Genomic DNA, 19,613 nt, shown 5'->3' on the forward strand with positions numbered 1-19,613 from the left:
AAATTGAGGTTGGCAAATATCCGTCTTAAACAAAGGAATGTGTGTTCTAAATAATTTTCATTTAAGCAGTAAACAGGAACAGTGGACAAAGAAACCTCAAATAGGTGAGGAAAAATGGCAGGAAACATCCTTTCCTGGAGACTTTGTTTCCTGAATCTCAGCTGGAAATGTTTTCCAAGAAGGGGACTGATACTGTAAAAATAAGGAACAAGCACTCCATGCCCCCCTCTCCTCCTATCTTATTCTCTCAGCTTTTATTCACTGCACCAGAAGAAACAAAGGAAGCAGCCATTAAACAGAAGAAAGGGTCCTGGCCTAAGAAGTTTGGCCAGTAAGACTGTTAGAGCCTGTGATGAGAAAAACTTGGCTTTGAATTTACCATAGTTTGTTAAGTTGGGCACTAGTTGTGTTTTATCTTTATTTGTCTTGTAACCATTTCTGACTGTTATGCCTCATTACTTGTATTTACTTAAAATCTATCTCTTTGTAGTTAATAAACTTGTTTTATTATGTGAACGGAAGTTTGTTTGGGAAACTTCATTTGGGAGAACAAGATTTGTGCATACCATTTCTATTAATAAAATAGACTTTATATCAGTTTGTATTGTTCAGGAGAGGGCTAGGCAGTACTGGACATACATTTCCGGGGGAAGATCCCAGACTGGAGGTATGTTGGAGTCATCCTGAAATATATCCAATTCTGGCAAGAGCCAAGGTATGTCTGATTGCCTGACTGGCTGCAGCCCACACACAGACATATAGGGTTGCCAACTTTCTAATCACACAAAACCGAACACCCTTTCCCCACCCCCTGCCCTGCCTCTTCCCTGAGGCCACAGCCCTGCCTCACCCCTTCTCTGAGGCCCCACCACCATTCACTGCATTCTCCCTTCTTCTTTCTCTTGCTCTCCCCCACCATCATTCAATTTCACCAGGCTGGGGCAGGGGGTTGGGGTGCGGGAGGGGCTGAGGGTTCTGGCTGGTGGTACAGGCTCTGGGGTGGGGCTGGGGATGAGAGGTTTGGGGTGCAGGAGAGGGGTCCAGCTAGGGCAAAGGGTTCAGAGTGTGGGAGGGGGTGAAGGGCTGGGGCATAGGGGTTGGGGTGTGGGAAGGGATGCAGGCTCTGCCTGGACAGCACTTACCTCGGGCAGCTCCCAGAAGCTACCAACATGTCCAGCTCCACATTCCGATACCCCTACTTACCTTGAGTAGTCAGTGGGACTACTCATGATGATCCTAAACTGGGCAGTAAACTGCTCTGTAACTAACATATACTCATCTGTATTAAACTTATCTGAGAAAATAACCCTGGCCATGTCTCTGGGGAAGGAGGCTGGGTTAGGCCAGGTCCTCACCTGGTTTAAATCAGCATAGCCTCACTGAGTCCAGTGAAGCTTGGCCGATTGACACACAGTGAAGATCTGGCTGACGATGTTCCCCAATCCCCAAGTCTTTTCTTTCCCACTGCAGCTGCTCACCTGAACACACTACACTGGCTTCACTCCCAGGGGGACACTCAGTTGTGCCTAGCGCAGTAACAAGACAGTCCCTCAGGCGAGATTCATTCCTCTCACAGCCAAATGTGCCGTTCCAGACATACCCATCTCCTGTGCCAAAGAGCTGCCTTGCTGGCATCGACATGGCGAATCCACAGTCAAGCTGCTGGCAGAGGGTGTGGGCAGCCTCTAAATCCCACTGAGAGTCACAGAGGGTTCCCCAGGTGCCTCCGTGGAGAAGCTCCACTCTCCCCGAACACCCTGTGCTACTATTTGCCATCCTGTACCCACCGTACCCTGAGAACAAGAAGGGAGATCAGAGGGACATTCTCTTACAGAATTATATCCAAGTTGTGATGAAGGATCCCCATTGACATCGGATAATTAATTAATAATTATTTCCCAGTTTACTAGGTACTTTGTTTAATCAGGATATTCAGATGTGATGATCAGGCTCTTATAGTACAGGCACTATTGCTCATGTCTGCCCTGTGTGAGGGGGTCACACAGCACTCACCAAACTCCGCCCCAGCATGTACCACTCTGGGGTCAGTGTCTGGGATGATTATCAGGGGGTGGGGGCAATCCCCTCTCTGGTGGTTCCAAAGAGGACTGCAGGGCCTGTCATGTGAAGAAGCAGGTTCTTACACATTATGGTTGTTGTGTCCTAGGTTATTAGGAGCTTACTGAATCAGAACCGTAGCATTGAGGGATCTGACTGGGAAAAAAAAACTAAGAGTGGCGATATTAAAACCAGGACTTAAATTTAGCCACAGTAGCCCAAAGCTCTGTTCTGGTAAATATTTTCAAACCTGAAGGGAGTGTGCTGCAGGGCAGATGCTTCAAGCCATGGTGCACCCTGTGGAACTGACACCCCAAGCCCTGGAATGTCCCATGGGGCTGAAGCTCTAAGACCCCACCCCCACCCTGGAACTCCAAATGGGGGAAATTGGGGGGTCTGGGAAATACTATATGCTAATTTAAGCCCTGATTATAGCACAATGACAGCTCTGAAACAGTTGAGCTTGAGACCAGTTTTTCTTTAAAGCTGAGCTGTTCCGTAGTTGATTGGTTTGCCTTGAAAACTGGCATGTCACATAGAAGCACAGGGTTGTATTAGTGATCCAAACTTGGGGCCATTTGCCCAGGGCACTCCTGAGCTAGAGCTCCCAGAAAAAAACCCACAACAGATTGCCTTAAAGTTGACAGATGCTGGCAATTAATTTTTGCTCACCGATAAAGATCAAACCAGTGGTATGAGCATTGCACTAGGGTCTCAGACACTCGAGGGTTACACCCAACAGAGAATATGGCACCCATCAGCCCTTTGATGTTATTTCAAAAAGAGCCTGCTTCTCCAGTTAGATGCTTGTGAAGGCTTGCGTGCCTATATGCACACCTGATGTACCACAATGAGCATGTGCAGTGCGAGAGGATAGCTATCTGGAAAAGTGCCAATCCAATATGAGATGTGGTTAGCTTTGAGGGTAAATATTGGTCCTTACAGCTAGGTACCTCCACACTGGCACTGTGAGTGCAACTCCAGCCCAGAAAAGAAAAGTGGAGTTAAAAAAGGTTAATTGCTCCAATTTGCCTGTCTCCAAGGGGGATTTTTTTGAGGTGTGTGTGTGTGGGAGGCGAATATAATCTGAGTACAGAGGAACACTCAGAAGGTGCTGAAACTGCTTTTGAAAAGAAAACAACTTCCAATGTGAATGCTCAAGGAAGAGATGATCGGGGTGCAAGAGTAGATGGTAACAGGGAAAGACAGACTTGGGTTTGCAGCAGAGAAGTGTTTATTATGGAGAGGAAGACAAATGGGAAAGGCTGATAGTAGAGAGAAGCATTCAGAGGGCTCAACCAAGGGATAGAGAATGAGGATTGAGAGAGGAAGAGAGGAGAAGACAAGAGGAGTTGGAGACTGTGAGGGGTAGCAGAGGAAATTGGAGGGTTGAGAGAGGGCACATAAGCCATGAATTCTCCCCTTCCACATGTGTGCTGTAATCTAAGGGAACCCTACCCTTTTGCAGGCCTTGGTAGCAACTATACAACTGCCATTATCCCCATTGCACTGGAGCAAAATATATAGGACAGGGAGGAGCACTGAGGAATCACATAGCAAACTTGTGGCCTAGTGGAAAAACCACTGAACTGGGACTACCCCACGTCTACCGCTGACCTTGGGCAAGTCTGAAGTTCTGAGACCCAGAGGGCTTTGAGAGACGGATAAACTGAAAGTATCTGGGCAAAGATCAAAGAGGGAAAAACAGGGGTGATGTCATGGTAGATGTCTACTATAGACCACCCAATCAGGGTCGCATTGTTATAACGAATAACAGAAATATTCAAAACACAAGACCTGAGAATAACAGGGGACTTTATCTACCCAGGCATCTATTGGAAAAGTAATAAGGCAAAATACCCCATAATTTCTTGGAATGTGTTGGGGATAACTTTTTATTCCAGAAAGTGGAAGAAATAACCAAGGAGACCAAAATTTTAGGCTTAATTCTGATCAAGAGGGAGGAATTGTTAATTAATCTGAAGGTGGAAGGCAACTTGGCCGAAGGTGACCATGAAATGATAACTTTAATGATTCTGCAGAAAGAAAGGAGTGAGAGCAGCAGAATAAGGACAATGGACTTTAAAAAAGCAGACTTTAACAAACACGGGGACTGGTAGGTAAGGTGCCAAGGGAAGAAAATCTTAGGGGAAAAATGAGGTCAGGAGACCTGGAAGTTCCTCAAAGAGACAATATTAATGACACAACTGCAAACTATGTTGATGCAAAAGAAAGATGGAAAGAGACTAATATGGCTCCATCGGGAATCATAGATTAAAAGGGTTGGAAGGGACCTCAGGAGATCATCTAGTCCAACCCCCTGCTCAAAGCAGGACCAATCCCCAAATTGCCTTCTCAAGGACTGAGCTCACAACCCTGGGTTTAACAGGCCAATGCTCAAACCACTGACCTATCCCTCCCCCTCAAAAGAATACTGTTGATTAAGCTGTCCTATCATAGAATCATAGGGTTGGAAGGGACCTCAGAAGCTCATCTAGTCCAGCCCTCTGCTCAAAGCAGCACCAATCCCCAACTAGTCCTCTTAAAGATTGAGCTCACACCTTATGTTTAGCAGACCAATGCTCAAGCCACTGAGCTATCCTCCTTGTTTGCTCTTTACTAACCTGAAAATCAAAAAGGAATCCTACAGAAAGTGGAAAGAGGAACCACTTGCTAAGGATGATTACAAAACCTTAACATCAGTATGTAGGGACTAAATCAGCAAGGCTAAGGCACAATATGAGTTACACTCAGCAAGGGACATAAAAGGGAATAAGAAGAAGTCTTATAAATACTTTAGGGAGCAAGAGAAAGACAAAGTAAAGTGCAGGTCCTCTGCTTACTGTAAAGGAGAGCTATTAAAGAATTATATCAAGAAGGCTGAAGTGTTTAATGTCTATTTTACTTTAGTCATCACTCAGTAGGTTAATGGTGAGCAGATACTCAACACAATTAATAGTAACAACACGGAGGAAGGAACACAAGCCAAAACTAGGGAAGAACATGTCAAACAATATTTACATAAGTTAGATGTATTCGAGTCCCAGGTCCTGATGAAACTCATTTGAGGTATGATGCTCTCTCGGAGCATCCAGTACCAGAAGCCTCTGTGTTACCCCACTGCCTGAGCAAGTGTGAGCTTTGCTGGAGCTAAAACTGTGTGCCGGCTTCCTGCCCCACCAATCTGTTTGCCTCACCAGCAAACTCCTCGAAATTCTGCCTGTCTACACCTTGCCTTGCAGGTAACATTCAATGAACCCCAGATCCCAAGTTCCCCTGAGATGTCTCCCTGTAGTTTCCAGTCCTTCTCACTGGTCACTCACAAAAATTATTAACTCCACTGTTTCCAAAGAGACAGTACACACACAAACTAGCCTGTTTGCCCAGCTGAGGACATGCTCTTTACCTTAACAAACAGCACTGAGCTGAGTAAAAATAAGTTTATTAATAAAGAACATAGATCATACTAAGCAGAGACAACAGAAGCAGAACATGCTTCCAAACAAAAGAAAATATTGCACACTTTCTAGTGTCTAACACTTAACTTTAGCAAGCTACAATCTTTACTTCAACAGCTATCTCACTTACATCAAGCTACCAGCATCTCCAGCTCTTTTAGCAGGAGGATCCAACATTCACAGAATCCTCTTTGCCCCTGAAATGATAGATAACTAAGGCATTCTCTGTTCTTTTTTTTTTATAGTCCAGTAAACTTTTGAAACATGCTTGGCTAAAGTGCATCCCCAGATAAACTTCTTCTCTCCTGCTGTTTGACACTACCTGTTGACTTCCCATCCCCCTGGTAAATCGTATGTAATGAAACTTCCACTGTCTCTGGTATCACCATGCCCAGTTTACATAGGAGATACAGGCAAACAGGAAAAATGACATGCTTTTCCCCAGGAAAAACTTGTTTATGAAGTCTGTTCCCAAAACATATTTTAGGAATATATTTCCATCACACATGAATAACTCTTTACTCACAATCTGTATATTCCTTGCACAACAATATCCATAACCAACATGTCACCAGTTTTTATATATCAGAGGGGTAGCCATGTTAGTCTGGATCTGTAAAAGCAGCAAAGAATCCTGTGGCATCTTATAGACTAACAGAGGTTTTGGAGCATGAGCTTTCGTGGGTGAATACATGCATCTGAGGAAGTGGGTATTCACTCACGAAAGCTCATGCTCCAAAACGCCTGTTAGTCTATAAGGTGCCACAGGATTCTTTGCTGCTTTTACAGTTTTTATATGATATCTTACTCCAAACACTGTTATAATACAATAATGCTGTATACAAACAGTTGTTTCAACTGCTTATTCTTTGGGTTTCAGACCCATGTTGCCCCCTGATTGTCACACTGAGGTACTTAACGAACTAGCTGAAGCAATCTCAAAACAATTCCCAATTATCTTTGAGAACTCATGGAGGACAGGTGAGGTCCCAGAGGACTGGAGGAGGGCAAACATAGTGCCTATCTTTAAAGAGGGGAATAAAAAGGATGCAGTCAGCTTAGTTTCAATACATGGAAAAATAAATGATTAAACAATGAATTTGTAATCACCTAGGGGATAATAGGACTATAAGTAAGAGTCAGAGTAGATTTGTCAAACAGAAATCATGCCATACCAACCTAATTTCCTTCTTTGACAGTGTTACTGTCTTAGTGGATGGGAAGAAGTAGATATGATCTGTCTTGATTTTAGTTAGGCATTTGATACAGTTCCACATGACAGTCTCATAAGCAAACTAAGGAAATGAAGTCTAGATGAAATTATTATAAGGTGAGTGCCCAATAGGTTGAAGGATTGTACTCTAAGAGTAGTTATCAATGGTTCATAGTCAAACTGAAAATGTATATCTAGTGGAAGGCCACAGGAGTCAGGCCTGGGTCTGGTACTAGCTGGGAGGGGTTGCAAGCACTTTGGAAGACAGAATTAGAATTCAATATGATTTGCCAAGTTGGAGAACTGGTTTGAAACATAATGGAATACAGTAAAGACAATTGCAAAGTATAATTCAGAAGGAAAAATCAAATGCACAACTACAATATGGGGAATAACTGGCTTAGTGGTAGTACTGCTAAAAAGGATCTAGGGTAACAGTAGATCACAGATTGAATATGAGTCAACAATGTGATTCTGTCAGGGTTCCTTTCCCAATCTGAACTCTGGGGTACAGATGTGGGGACCCGCATGAAAGACCCCCTAAGCTTACTTGTACCGGCTTAGGTTAAAAATTTTCCCAAGGCATAAATTTCACCTTGTCCTTGAACAGTATGCTGCCACCACCAAGTGATTTAGACAAAGAATCAGGGAAAGGACCACTTGGAGTCCTATTTCCCCAAAATATTCCCCCAAGCCCTAAACCCCCTTTCCTGGGGAAGGCTTAAGAATAATATCCTCACCAATTGGTACATGTGAACACAGACCCAAACCCTTGGATCTTAAGAACAATGAAAAACCAATCAGGTTCTTAAAAGAAGAATTTTATTTAAAGAAAAGGTAAAAGAATCACCTCTCTAAAATCAGGATGGTAAATACTTTAGAGAATAACAAAAGATTCAAAAAACACAGAGGATTTCCCCTCTAGGCAAAATTTTAAAGTTACAGAAACAGGGATAAACCTCCCTCTTAGCACAGGGAAAATTCACAATCTACAACAGAAGATAATCTATTGCATTTCCTTTCTATTATTTACTATTTCTGTAATATTAGATGCTTAATTCAGATATGGCTTAGGGAGATGCATTTTCCCTGCCCTGGTTCCTTGCTGACCCAGAGAAAACAAAGAAACACAAAAACAAAATCCTTCCCCTCACAGATTTGAAATTATCTTCTCCCCTTATTGGTCCTTTTGGTCAGGTGCCAATCAGGTTATCTGAGCTTCTTAACCCTTCACAGGTAAGGAGGGATTTTATGCTACCCTTAGCTGTATGTTTATGACTGATGCAATTGTGAAAAAGGCTAACATTCTTGGGTATATTAACAGGTTTGTCATATATAAGACATGGGAGGTAACTGTCCCACTCTACTTGGTATTTATGAGGCCTCAGCTTGAGTACTATGTCCAATATTGGGGCCACACTTTAGAAAAGATGTAAACAAATTTGGAGATGGTCCAGAGGAGAGCAACAAAAAATGATAAAAGGTTTAGAAAACCTGACCTACGAGGAAAGGTTAGAGAAAAACTGGCCATGTTTAATCTTGAGAAAAGAAGACTGAGAGGGGATGTGATAATAGTCTTCAAATATGATAAGGGCTGTTAATAAAGAGGACCAGGATGAATTGTTCTTCCTGTCCACTGAAGTTAGGACAAGAAGTAACGGGCTTAATCTGCAGCAAGGGAGATTTAGGTTACATATTAGGGAAAACATTCTATCTATACAGATAGATAAGTTCTGGACTAGGCTGCCAAGGGAGGTTGTAGAATCCACATCATTGTGTGTTTTTAATGAACAGAATGGACAAACATTTGTCTACACTTCATTGGTCTTGCCACAGCACTGGGGGCTAGACTTAATGACATCTTGAGATCTCTTCAAGCCCCATATTTCTATGATTCTTTGAAGTTACTTCACCACTCTCTGCCTCAGTTTCCCATCTGTGAAATGGGGATAATGAGGTGCATTCTTTGAGAGCTACTGATGAAAAGCACTACATAAAAACTAGGTCTTTTGATTATTACCTAATCACGGTAGTGGTCATAAATATAAAGGGAAAGGTGACAGCCTTTGTGTGTGCAGTAGCATGGAATCCCTCGCGGCCAGATGTACTGAGAGGGTTAAGAAGCTCAAATAACCTGGTTGGCACCTGGCCAAAAGGACCAATAAGGAAAGAAGATACTTTCAAATCTGTGGTGGGGAGATTTTATTTTTGCTCTCTTTGTTTTGTTCCCTCTCTGGATAGAGAGAGACCAGGCAGGTAAAACATCTCCTGAAAACATACCTGAAATAATGCATCTAAAATTACATAAATTGTAAGTAAGGACAAAGAAATGTGTTAGATTATTTTTGCTTTAGCTTGTATATTTTCTTGTGATAGGAGAGAGTTTTATTGCTGTTTTTTTTACTTTAAAGCTGAGCCTAGAGGGGAATCCTCTATGTTTAAATCTTTTTGTTACCCTATAAAGTTACCTTCCATCCTGATTTTCCAGGTGTGTTTCTTTTACTTTTTCTTTCAAAAAAGTTCTTCCTTTAAGAACCTGTTTGATTTTCAATGCCCTAGAGACAAAGGGTCTGGTCAGTACTCACATTATTCTCAAGCCTCCTCAGGAAAGGGGGTGAAGGGGCTTGGGGGAATATTTTGGGGGAACAGGGACTCCAAGTGACCCTTTTCCTGAACTTTTGTGTAAATCACTTGGTGGTGGCAGCAATAACATCCATGGACAAGGAAAGGAATTGTACCTTGGGGAAGTTTTAACTTACGCTGGTAGAATATAAGCTTATGGTATCTTTCATGCGGGGATTGATTAATGTTTACATGGTCTTAGTACATCCTCAGCTGGAATGCTGTATTTCTGTTCCTTTATTATAGGAAGGATATTGAAAAACTGGAGAGAATTCAAAGAAAGGAAACTATTCAATGATGAGGCCTGGAGGTTTAGATGTGAGACTGGAGAATAAAGGAGAATAAGGGGCACGGGACAGCAAGGGCAGGTGCCTCCACAGGGATGAGATTCAGGAACGGGAGGTGCTTATTCATATTATCTGAAAACATTGAAATAATGGCTGAGAGTTTAGAAAGAAAAAGCAACAGGAAGAGAGAAGAAATAATCCCCCAGCAGTAGAAGGAGTAGAGAGTAGGATAGACACAATAGGAATTGACTGAGTCATTGTGATTAAAGTTAGTCTAGTCTAGAAGAAACTAGATACAATAATAGTTGTCACTTCTGATGACATTTGCCCCAAAACTGGCCCTCCCTTCATCCCCACTGTAATGTTCTGAGGGTGCAATCCAAGCCAGTGAGAGGTTGTGTCACACTTTCCCTGCAACTCTGGGTGCCTGAAAATGCTTTACTGCTGTAGGTCCCAACCTGGGACTCTCACAGCCAGCCCACAAACATACAGGCCACACCTTGAGTGTTTGTGTACTTGACAGTTCTGGTTCAGCAGCTCTGACCCCAGCAACCTGTGCACAACCTCACTGCCCCACTTTGGCTTCCACCAGGATTGGTTCCAACCAGCAAAGAGACTCCAACATGCTCCCAGGCTCAAATTTCCACAAAGCTGTCTGCCCCGAAATGTACAACCCTCCCCTGGAACATTCAGAGATATATAAAGGTTCGTTGCTCCTGTAAGGAGCCAACAGCTTAACACTTAAGCTATAATTAGTAGTCACTTCAAGTGAAACACAGCACTGTGGCTGTCTATACCAAAAATAAAACAAATTTATTAACACTATGTCATAATTTAAGTGATGCCAAGTAAAAGGAAAAAGTTAGAAAGGGTTGCAAACAAATAAAAGTGAAAACATACATCTAAAAGTCTAAAACTTAATCTAACAAGGTATAGTCTTTGTTCAAGATGGTTTCTTGAACTTATTGTCAGTTCCCAGGGACATGATCACCAAGTTTGTATAATTTTTGGTGGTGCCAAATGTCCATAGGACAGACTGGGGCAACTGCCCTGGGCCTCGCACTTTGGCGGAGTCCAGGGTGGCCTAGGGGGTTAGCCAGGGGCCTGGTGTTGGCAGCATTGAGCGACCTGGGCCCAGCACACCCTGCCTCACTGGCTTCTGGCTTCGCTTGGGGGAGGGGGCAGAAGCTAGAAAGAAGTGGAGCACGGGTCTGGGGGAAGGGCTTGAATGGGGGCAGGGCAGGAGTGAAGCGGGGTGGTCTGGGGCCAGGTCGCTTGGCGCTGCTGGCACCAGGACCCCGCTAAGCCCCCAGGCTGCCCTGGACCCTGCGTCCTCATGAGGTGCGGTGTTCCCCAAAGAGTGGGGCCTGGGGCAGTTGCCCCAATCCATCCTATGGACAGGGCGGCTTTGGGTCCAGGGTGGCCTGGGGGGCCTGGCAGGGGGCCTGGCACCAGTAGCAGCAAGTGACCCAGCCCCAGCCTGCCCCTGTTCCTCCCCCTCCCTGTCCCCATTCCATTCCATCCCTTCCCTCATGCTCCCACCCTGCCTTTTTCCGGCTTCTGCCTCTTCCCCCTAGCAACACTGGGAGCTGGTGGGGTGGAGCAGAATGTGGTGGTCTGAGACCAGGGGTCACTCGCAGCTGCCGGAACCAGGCTTCCCGCTAACCCCCCAGGCCGCCCTGGACCCCACATCCCCCTGAAGTGTGGGGCCCCCCAAAGCACTGTAAGCCCAAACATAGGTAGGGCCAGGCCCACGTTCCTAAATATTGAGGGAGCACGGGCACCATGGACCCATATAACTCTTCACCTAAGGCCAGAGACTTCAACCCTGCTCCCTTGGTTGAAGGACTCAAATTTCTCAGCTTGCAAGAGCTCTGGCCTCTTGTGTCTCTCTAGTGATGGGTGACAAAGATGGCTTCTGTCCTTGCTTATCCAAGGTTCAGTGACCTTGTCTCCAGAGGCAGGATGACCTCATACTGTTCTTCCTTTCCTGTGGATTTTCAACCCCCTCTGCTGATTTCCATGTAAATGGGGCTTCCATTGTTTTGGTTACATCTTGCCTAATTTAACTGGGGACAGATAGATAGCTGCCTTCTTCCTGTCTGGAAGGGAGCTGTTTCTCCGTTTGTTTGGACAAAAAATTTAAACCATAATATCAGTGAGAATCCTTAATTGCTTAAATAGTGTTAATAGAGACATTAAATGATTATAATAATGATAATAATATAGTCTTTTATAAAAGATCTTACTGAATACACTTTCATAATACAGCAATATTGTATACAATCAGTTGATTTAATTGCTTATCTCTTGAGGTTCAGCTCCCCTGTCTTTATAGCCCAGGAAACCTTTGCAATGTATTCTTTGAAAAGTAAAACCCAGACCAAGCTTCTCTCTCCTGCTGGGTGTATAAACCATGCTGTCTTCTCTCCCATTTGTTGTCTTGATAGCTTGGTTTACCTAACATGTAAATAGAACTTCCTTATCTCTACCTGAGGACTGGCTGGTCAGAGAAGCAAACACATGCCTTTGTCTAGGGCAGACCTGTTTACCAACTCACTGCAACATGCCTAGTTTAAATACGCTAGTCATGATTCCAGCCTATACCCATATCTCCTTATAACCACCTAGTGTATGTACAGTGCAAGAATATTAATAATCAATGAGTTATTAGTTTTCCAATATTTTACATACTACCTATCAGATTATGAAATCAGTGAATTGGGGTTCATTGAACTGGTCAGGCCAGCTGAAACTCATTACCTGATACCACTGAGCCCCTTGACCTCTGGCATTGAGATGATGTGAATGTCACACCCACCCCCTCTGTCCACATCCACATCCATCCTCACCACTGCCTCCATTGCTCTCATTTCACCACTCCTAGCTACAGCTAGGGCAATAATCAATGTTTTATTTCAGAGAACAAAACAAAAAATCAGAAAAAAATATTTGGTTCAGCCCTGAAACTGTTTGGAACTCATCAGAAAATCCGAGAAATCCATTTGGGGTCATACAGGAACTGTGCATGCTCCCCCTTATAATCTTTAGCCCAGAGATTAGGGCACTTGTCTGGGATATGGAAGACCTTGGGTTAAATTCCCACTCAGGAGCTGGGACCTGAACTCTGATAATTCATCCCTGCCCTACAGGTGAGTGAAGTAAGCCAGGTGATGAACTATTCTGGGCTGGAATGCTTTCACTGTCTCCTGGTGAAGCTTCTCCACTTTGAATGTTCCACCTCTGAAATCCAGGAAATGATTAGTGAAGTACATGTGACTATTGCATGGGTCTGAGGGAGGCAGCTTGGAGGGAGGTGAACTGGGGCCTGACAGAGGAAGCAAAGCTGAAGCAGGGACAGGAGTTCTAGCTGGGGGTGGGTAGTGGAGTGGGGGGCATAGCTCAATGTGCAGCTCAGGCTCCATAACCAAGGTAGCATGCAGCCCTGCAGAGATCTGCTGCTGTGAAATATGTATACAGCTGCACAAGATAGGAAACAGCAAGGAGCAACTTCTTACATGTTAATGGCCCACCTGCCATTCACTATTGCTTCTCTCCCTCCTCTGTCCTGGTCACTGCTCCTCCCCCACTCCCTGCTTCAAATCTTTAAATGTTTCTCATAAGGAATTCGAGAAAATGTTTTTCTCCCATCTGCATTTACCAGCTGGTTACAAAGTGTAACGGCAGATTTATCTGTGATGAGTATTTTATGCTCAGTTTTTATGCAGCACATTCCCTCTCCTGTAACAGGGGCTGCAAATCCTTCCTGGGGGTCAGGGGACATCAGAACCCTCAGAGCAGATTGCTCCTGCTAGCGGCAATTATAGCTGTATATTGATGGCGGGGGGGACTGTTGCATATTATCTCCTGGTGACAGGAGCAGCGCGAGGGTTTTTGGCGCCCTAGGCGCAGGGCCGGCTCACCGGTTCGGCGGCTCCGGTGGACCTCCCGCAGGTGTTGTTGTGGACGGTTCACTGGTCCCACAGCTCTGGTGAACCTGCCACAGGCATGCCCTGCATGGTGAAAACAAATCCCCTCCTGAAGAGACAGTGACTATTTTGGGGAGTCCATGAGCTCTGGCTCCACCTCCATGTCTCTCTTCTTGAGGGGATTCATTCTCTGGCACTGAGTCAGAATGAGAAATTTTGGTGTCTCTTCGGAAGCTTCCTTTCTCTGTGGGAACCCACGTGTTGGGCTTGAAATAAAAGAGTTTACTTTTAGATTTATTTTATTTTATTTAAAGCCTTTTTCGGTCTGATGAATTGTATCCCCACATTCTCTCTCCACCTCTCCCACCTCAATCGCGCAGTTAGGTATTGTTCCCATTTCACAGAAAGGGAACCTGAGGCACTGGAAAATTAAGTGAGATGACCCAAGGTCACACAGTAAATCTGTGTCAGAGTCAAGAACGGACTCTCATTGCCAGATTCCCAGTGCAGAGCTTTCAGCATACAACCATCTATAAATACACAGGGGGCACAGTCTGCGCACTCATGTATTCCATGATGTTCTCACAACAGCACTGACTGGGGGCTGATTATTATGACTTCCTCTTTGTGCCGTTCCCAGTAGGGCATATCTGCTGGAGTATGTTTGCTCTCTGCAGCATGTTTGAGTAGCCACCATCACGTTACACCTGCCTCATGCTCTCTGTAGCCCCGAACGAGAAAAGGCACTTAGTCACGGGGGACTAACTCACATGCTTAATATTAAGCCCATGCTTAAGTGCTTGTTGAAAGGGAGCCCATATTAGCTCCTGTACAGTAATGTGTTGATTTAAAGCTGGCCTTGTTGTTTTTAAATCCTTTTGGGCTATAGTACCTGCCTGAATTTGAGTCCCCTCCCGCCTTTAACCTCATTTTTATATAAGTCTAGATTGTGTAACACAGGTGGGGCTCTTAGTCCCAGGAGTTGTCTCACTGACTGCACTGGATTCACTGGGACTGATCCTGTCACAGAGGGTTCAGCAATGGCAGGAAGAGACACAGGCAACAATTTCACAAAACCATTTCTGTTCTGCTGCAATTTTTTTCTAAATTTTTGACAAAGATGAAAACCTGTGCCCGCTGAGAGTGTCTGTTTCACCGCTGTGAAACTTTTGGGTGGAACCAGAATCCAGCCTGTTCGAAGGTGTCCATTTGTAGATTTGTAAAGTGCCCCGTTATTGAGAAAGGGCTGCAGGGAGTTCAGCAGCTGTTCTAAGCTGCATTTAAATCAAGCTGAAAAACATTCTCATGGACTGTAGGGCTATGAACTTTTAACTGGACACAAATGTGATGGGGACATTCCTGTTCCACATGGACTCAAATTTAAAGACAAGAAAAGGAAGGTTGTAACCAGCCTCTATTATTACTCTGATCAGACTGTTGACCAGTGGAGTTTAAGGTGAGTCATTCCACCCTGCAGGGAGAACAGGGCACCTGTTTTCAGACAGCCCAGGCCATAGCAATTTGGTTACAGTGGAATTCTCTGTGGTTTCACTCTGCTAAAGTTCAGTTTTATCATGAGATCAAATCCCAGCTACTTCTGTGCACATTTCTTGGGAAGTTCAGGTAAAAAAGCCCACTTCAGAAAATGTCCTTGCTCTGGAATCCTCAGCACCTACTCTCCGAGGCACTGAGGCGTTGCAGAGCTATCTGTGATCTGTACATACCAACTGTGGTACCGCAGTTTGTCTCTAGCTAAATATTTGAGGTTTCTAAAATCTGACTTTTATCTTCAGCTTCACCTGTTCATGCTGCAGCTACAGAATGGCAGCGTCTCAGACTGCAGCAACTCACAGAAACAGTTTGCTACTGGACAGTTCAATGTCCTGACAAGTGCATCATTCAAACCCTGCTGAAGATGGTCCGGCACATTTGATGAACACAGGACAATTATTCACAGGTTCCATATACAGGCACAGAGCTGGATGGGGGATGAGGCTGGAAGTCATAATACAGAAGCCCACTTTTCTTTTCCTGTGATTAGTAAAAGCAACTCTGGGCTCACAGTGCTACAAGACTGGGATATTTTATAAAGCACACAGACTGTGACAGGGTCAAATCTATGATTATTGTAAATATATAAACCTCCTCTCTCACACTCACTTATGGGAGATAATTAGACATACAAATTTACTTAATCCAAACTGCCTGCTTCATTGACTTCTGGTGTAAAACAACATTTCTAGTGGATTAAAACTTTCTTCCTAGTTCTAGTCTGCCCAGCTCATCCACTGAAATAAAGCAGGCACTTACCCATGGTGTCCCGAAGAAAGAGGAGAAACCAAAGCAGCTGAGTGGAGAGATGTCCCTTCATTGCCAGCCGAACTTGCTGTCCCCTCCTGACACTGCACAGGCTGCACCGAAACACTCTGCCAGGACTCCTCTGTGTCTGACAAGTGACAACAAAGCTGTGGAAGGGAAATATGTAGATTCAGATGCTGGCATAAACTGCCAGAAGGAACCAATAGAAACAATATTCACCTTTTTTGACATTATCAGAGGGTTTATCTAAAACTTTATGCAGCTAAAACATCCAATATAATTCTAAAACTCTGGCTGTGACCATATATGAGTGACAAGTCCGCTTCTGATGTCATCTTCGCTTCAGTCTCAGATCATCTTGTAACCACCCTCCTTGGCGTAGGGCAGAACAGTGTGAAAAATCATTCTGTCTGATTAGCCAAATAACTGTAGAGCCTAGAATACTGGTCATTTGACAAACTAATTAAGAAAACAAATGTAGGGGGAAAAGAAACCTCTAAAATTGAACCCCAGAGCTGGGATGTTACCACTGGGGTCAGCTATATGCAAAGGAGATGGGAACAATCCCTGCTCCCTTTGTGGAACCCAGACTGCTCGGGGCTTCCTGAATGGAGTGGGAACTATAGTGGTACATTAGTGATAGGAGTGTGTCATGGAGTTTCCTTTTTCAGATGTGACCATCAGTGGCATTAGAGTCTCAGAGGGCTTCCTGTTCACCCAGCTAGAGCTTGTTCTTAACATTTACTGATTAGATTATGAGTGACCATCTCACATACCATAGTGTAGGTAGCGACCCACTCCAGGACTCTCTGTCCAGGCCAGTACTAGGCCTGCCCTGTGTGTTAACTCTAGGCAGCACAGGCTGCATTAATCAATCTGGGAGCTAGAGAGAATTGCAGGGTCCTGGCCATTTCCGTCAGTCTGAATAGAGAATCTCCTTAATAGTCAGTGCGGCTGAAACCCGTCTCTTCTGTACAGCAAAGAGCAGCATATTGGCCATAGGACACGATATTCACCGGAGACAGCAGAAAGTTAACCAGGCAAACAATATAGCCAACATCCAGTGGAAAAGCAGCCGGGGAAGTGAGCAATCAAAGGTAAAATCCAGCCTGAAGGAGCCAAGTGTAGGTGTGTGTTAGAACAGACATAACCAAGCCGTTCATAATGTGGTGCCAAACAGAAAGGTGGCCTTGTAGGAAACAGTTCAAATGCATGCCTCTCTGGCACTTTGCCATCCCTACCGCATGAAGACTAAACTGCCTCAGCGTGAGCTCCTTTGCAAGGAACAACAGGCTGTTTCCCCAGCCAGATGCCATCTTACTGAGTGGCAAGAACTGTGAATCAGCACAGGAAGTTCTCTCTCATCTGTCCAGAGAGCCGCAAAGGCTAGGAACCATGCGGCAGCTACACCAGCTGTGCCTAAAATACAATCCTTGTTCGTGGCTCACCATGCCAGGGCCAGTACAGCACAGTGCAGCCATTGACCCTGAATAAACAGAACACAGGTCAGAGAATTCAAGAACTGACTTATAATCGAAGAAGGTTCTGGCAACGTTACTGGGAGAGGGGGTGAGCTCTCCTTGCAACAGCTCTGATTTGTTTTTCTGCCCCAGGGGGTGGACAAGTGGGGCAGACTACAAATCAAAAGGTCATATTCACTAGGAGATTGGAGCTTTTCATGTTATCTGGAGACTGGGCCCCACCCTACCGAAATTCCATCACCACGAGCAGTTTGCCAGAGCTGGCAGTACTGTAACAGCTGCTGCAAGGCCGTCCCCTTCAGAACAGATGTCCTGGGTGGGTGCTGCAGCTTCCCCAGCAAGAGCACAGGGCTATGCTGTGAATGGGGGTGACCATGTCATGAGACTGATCCCACAATCAAGGCGGAAAGAGATAGGCAGGGATTGTTGCCCTGTGAGTGGGGGGAAGGGGCTGGGAAAGTCTTGGGGCTCTACTCAAGCCCGGTGTCTGGAGTGCGGCCAGCAGAGCTCCCTGCCTGAGGGAAGCTGGGAAGCCTGAGGAGTGGGGCAGGTGAGCCTGTGACTGGGAGATGAGAGGACGGGATCAGAAGTCTGGACATGAGGGGTAGCTGTGGCGCCCTCAGAAAGGGCCATATGGGCTGGTGAGATCCTGCCCCTGTGTAGCTGGGAAGGGCCAGATGAAGCAGGTGGGAGATCTCTGCTGTGAAGGTGAAGAAGGGGGTACATTTCAATGCCTACAAGTGATAGCGAACAGATCAAAGCAGTTTACCTAGAAAATAAACAAAAAATGCAGACTAAGCTTAATATACTAAATAGATTGGATATGAATAGCAGATTACCACCCTAAGAGATGATACAAGCAGGCTGCAGTTTCTTAACAGGCAAGGTGCACTTGCTTTACAGCTTGGAATCCACATGTGTTTCATTCACTGGGAAAAATTACTTTCGCCTGGATCCAGCACTTCCCCCAGTTCAGTCTTTGTTTTTCATGTTTTACCAGGAGTCTTCTTTTTTGGGGAACAAAGAACACCAGATGATATCACTCCCTGCCTTATACAGCTTTTGTATATGGCGGGAACCCTTTGTTCCCAAACTTGATTCTCAGACCAGTCTTTGGAAAAATACTGACATCCCAAGATGGAATCTAGAGACATATAGTCTCATCACATGTCCTTGTAGAGTCATAGCAGCCATTACTTACAGGCTGTCTGTAGAGCTCACAGGCTCACTAGGTGGGGAATAAGCTTCTCCTAAGGCCTATTGTTTTTTTCCTAATGGCCCATTGCCCTGAAGAGGCCCTTCCTCACCCACTGTGTAAACTGAAAGCATCTTGTCTGCTGGGAGTTACAGATACAGAGTCAATATTCATAACTTCAGATACAAAAACGGTACATGCATACAAATAGGATCATCATATTAGCAAATCATAACTTTTCCAATGACATCTCACGTGACCTGTTTTGCATAAAATACAGTATAATTATGTCATAATCATATCATAGCAATATCACTGCAAAGCATATGGGATGCAGTGTCATAGGGGGACCTCCTATCACCCAAGGAAGGTGGGGAACCCTGCTGGGTTAGTCTGTATTCTACTCTGGCCCCACAGCCTTCATGGAGCCATGAACATGGACATGTACCTGGTGCAGTTTACAACTATCCCCAAAACCTGCTTGTTTTGCAGTGAGGGAGACCCTGGTGAACATTTATATTGAGTGCCCCAGTTCACAGTCCCTCTTCTGGCTTCTCCAGAACCTCCTCCTCCGATTCTGGCTGAAATTTTCTGCACACCTCATGATTTACGCACCCCATCCTTGGCCCCATAAAGTCATCAGACCTCCTTGTCAATCTTCGCCTGGCCAAGGTGGCCATTCCCCAGGAAGCTGGACAGAAGGAGGTGCTCTGCTACTTTGAGGCCTATTTCCAAACATCCCTCAAATCATGTCTCAGGGCAGAGTTCCTCTGGGCAGTGTCCACTGCTTCCCTGGATTCCTTTGAGGAGTAGTGGGTGCTGTCTGGGATTCTCCACTCAGTGTCCTCCTCTGATCCCTGATTTTATATCCGAGACCTTCACTCTTATCCCTGATTTTCATTTGTTGTCCCCTGAAATCATTCGATGCCTGGATCCAGTGAATCCCTACATTTGGCTAAGGGAAAGGCCGTTAGATGTGGGCAGGCTTACACCTACCCATCTACAGTGCTTCAGTAGGTGCCCTGACTCATCCCCTCCTACAGAGTCACTG

At 45.0% G+C, this 19,613-nt stretch overlaps 2 protein-coding genes across 2 annotated transcripts in view; both read right to left on the reverse strand.

Annotated features, from left to right (window-relative positions):
• LOC115636921 (scavenger receptor cysteine-rich type 1 protein M130-like) overlaps positions 1–15,995 on the reverse strand; it is a 53,045-nt gene extending 37,050 nt beyond the window's left edge. Inside the window, exon 1 of the mRNA XM_030537643.1 lies at positions 15,878–15,995. Within this exon, the coding sequence (XP_030393503.1) occupies positions 15,878–15,938 (61 nt within the window). The 5' untranslated portion in view covers positions 15,939–15,995. The remainder of the gene's footprint in view (positions 1–15,877) is intronic.
• The window catches only part of LOC115636912 (antigen WC1.1-like), a 710,101-nt gene that overhangs the window by 54,372 nt on the left and 636,116 nt on the right, over positions 1–19,613 (reverse strand). The gene's annotated exons all lie outside the window — the stretch shown is intronic.

This window comes from Gopherus evgoodei, chromosome 1 (assembly GCF_007399415.2).
Source record: "Gopherus evgoodei ecotype Sinaloan lineage chromosome 1, rGopEvg1_v1.p, whole genome shotgun sequence".
Classification (NCBI taxonomy): Eukaryota; Metazoa; Chordata; order Testudines; family Testudinidae; genus Gopherus; species Gopherus evgoodei.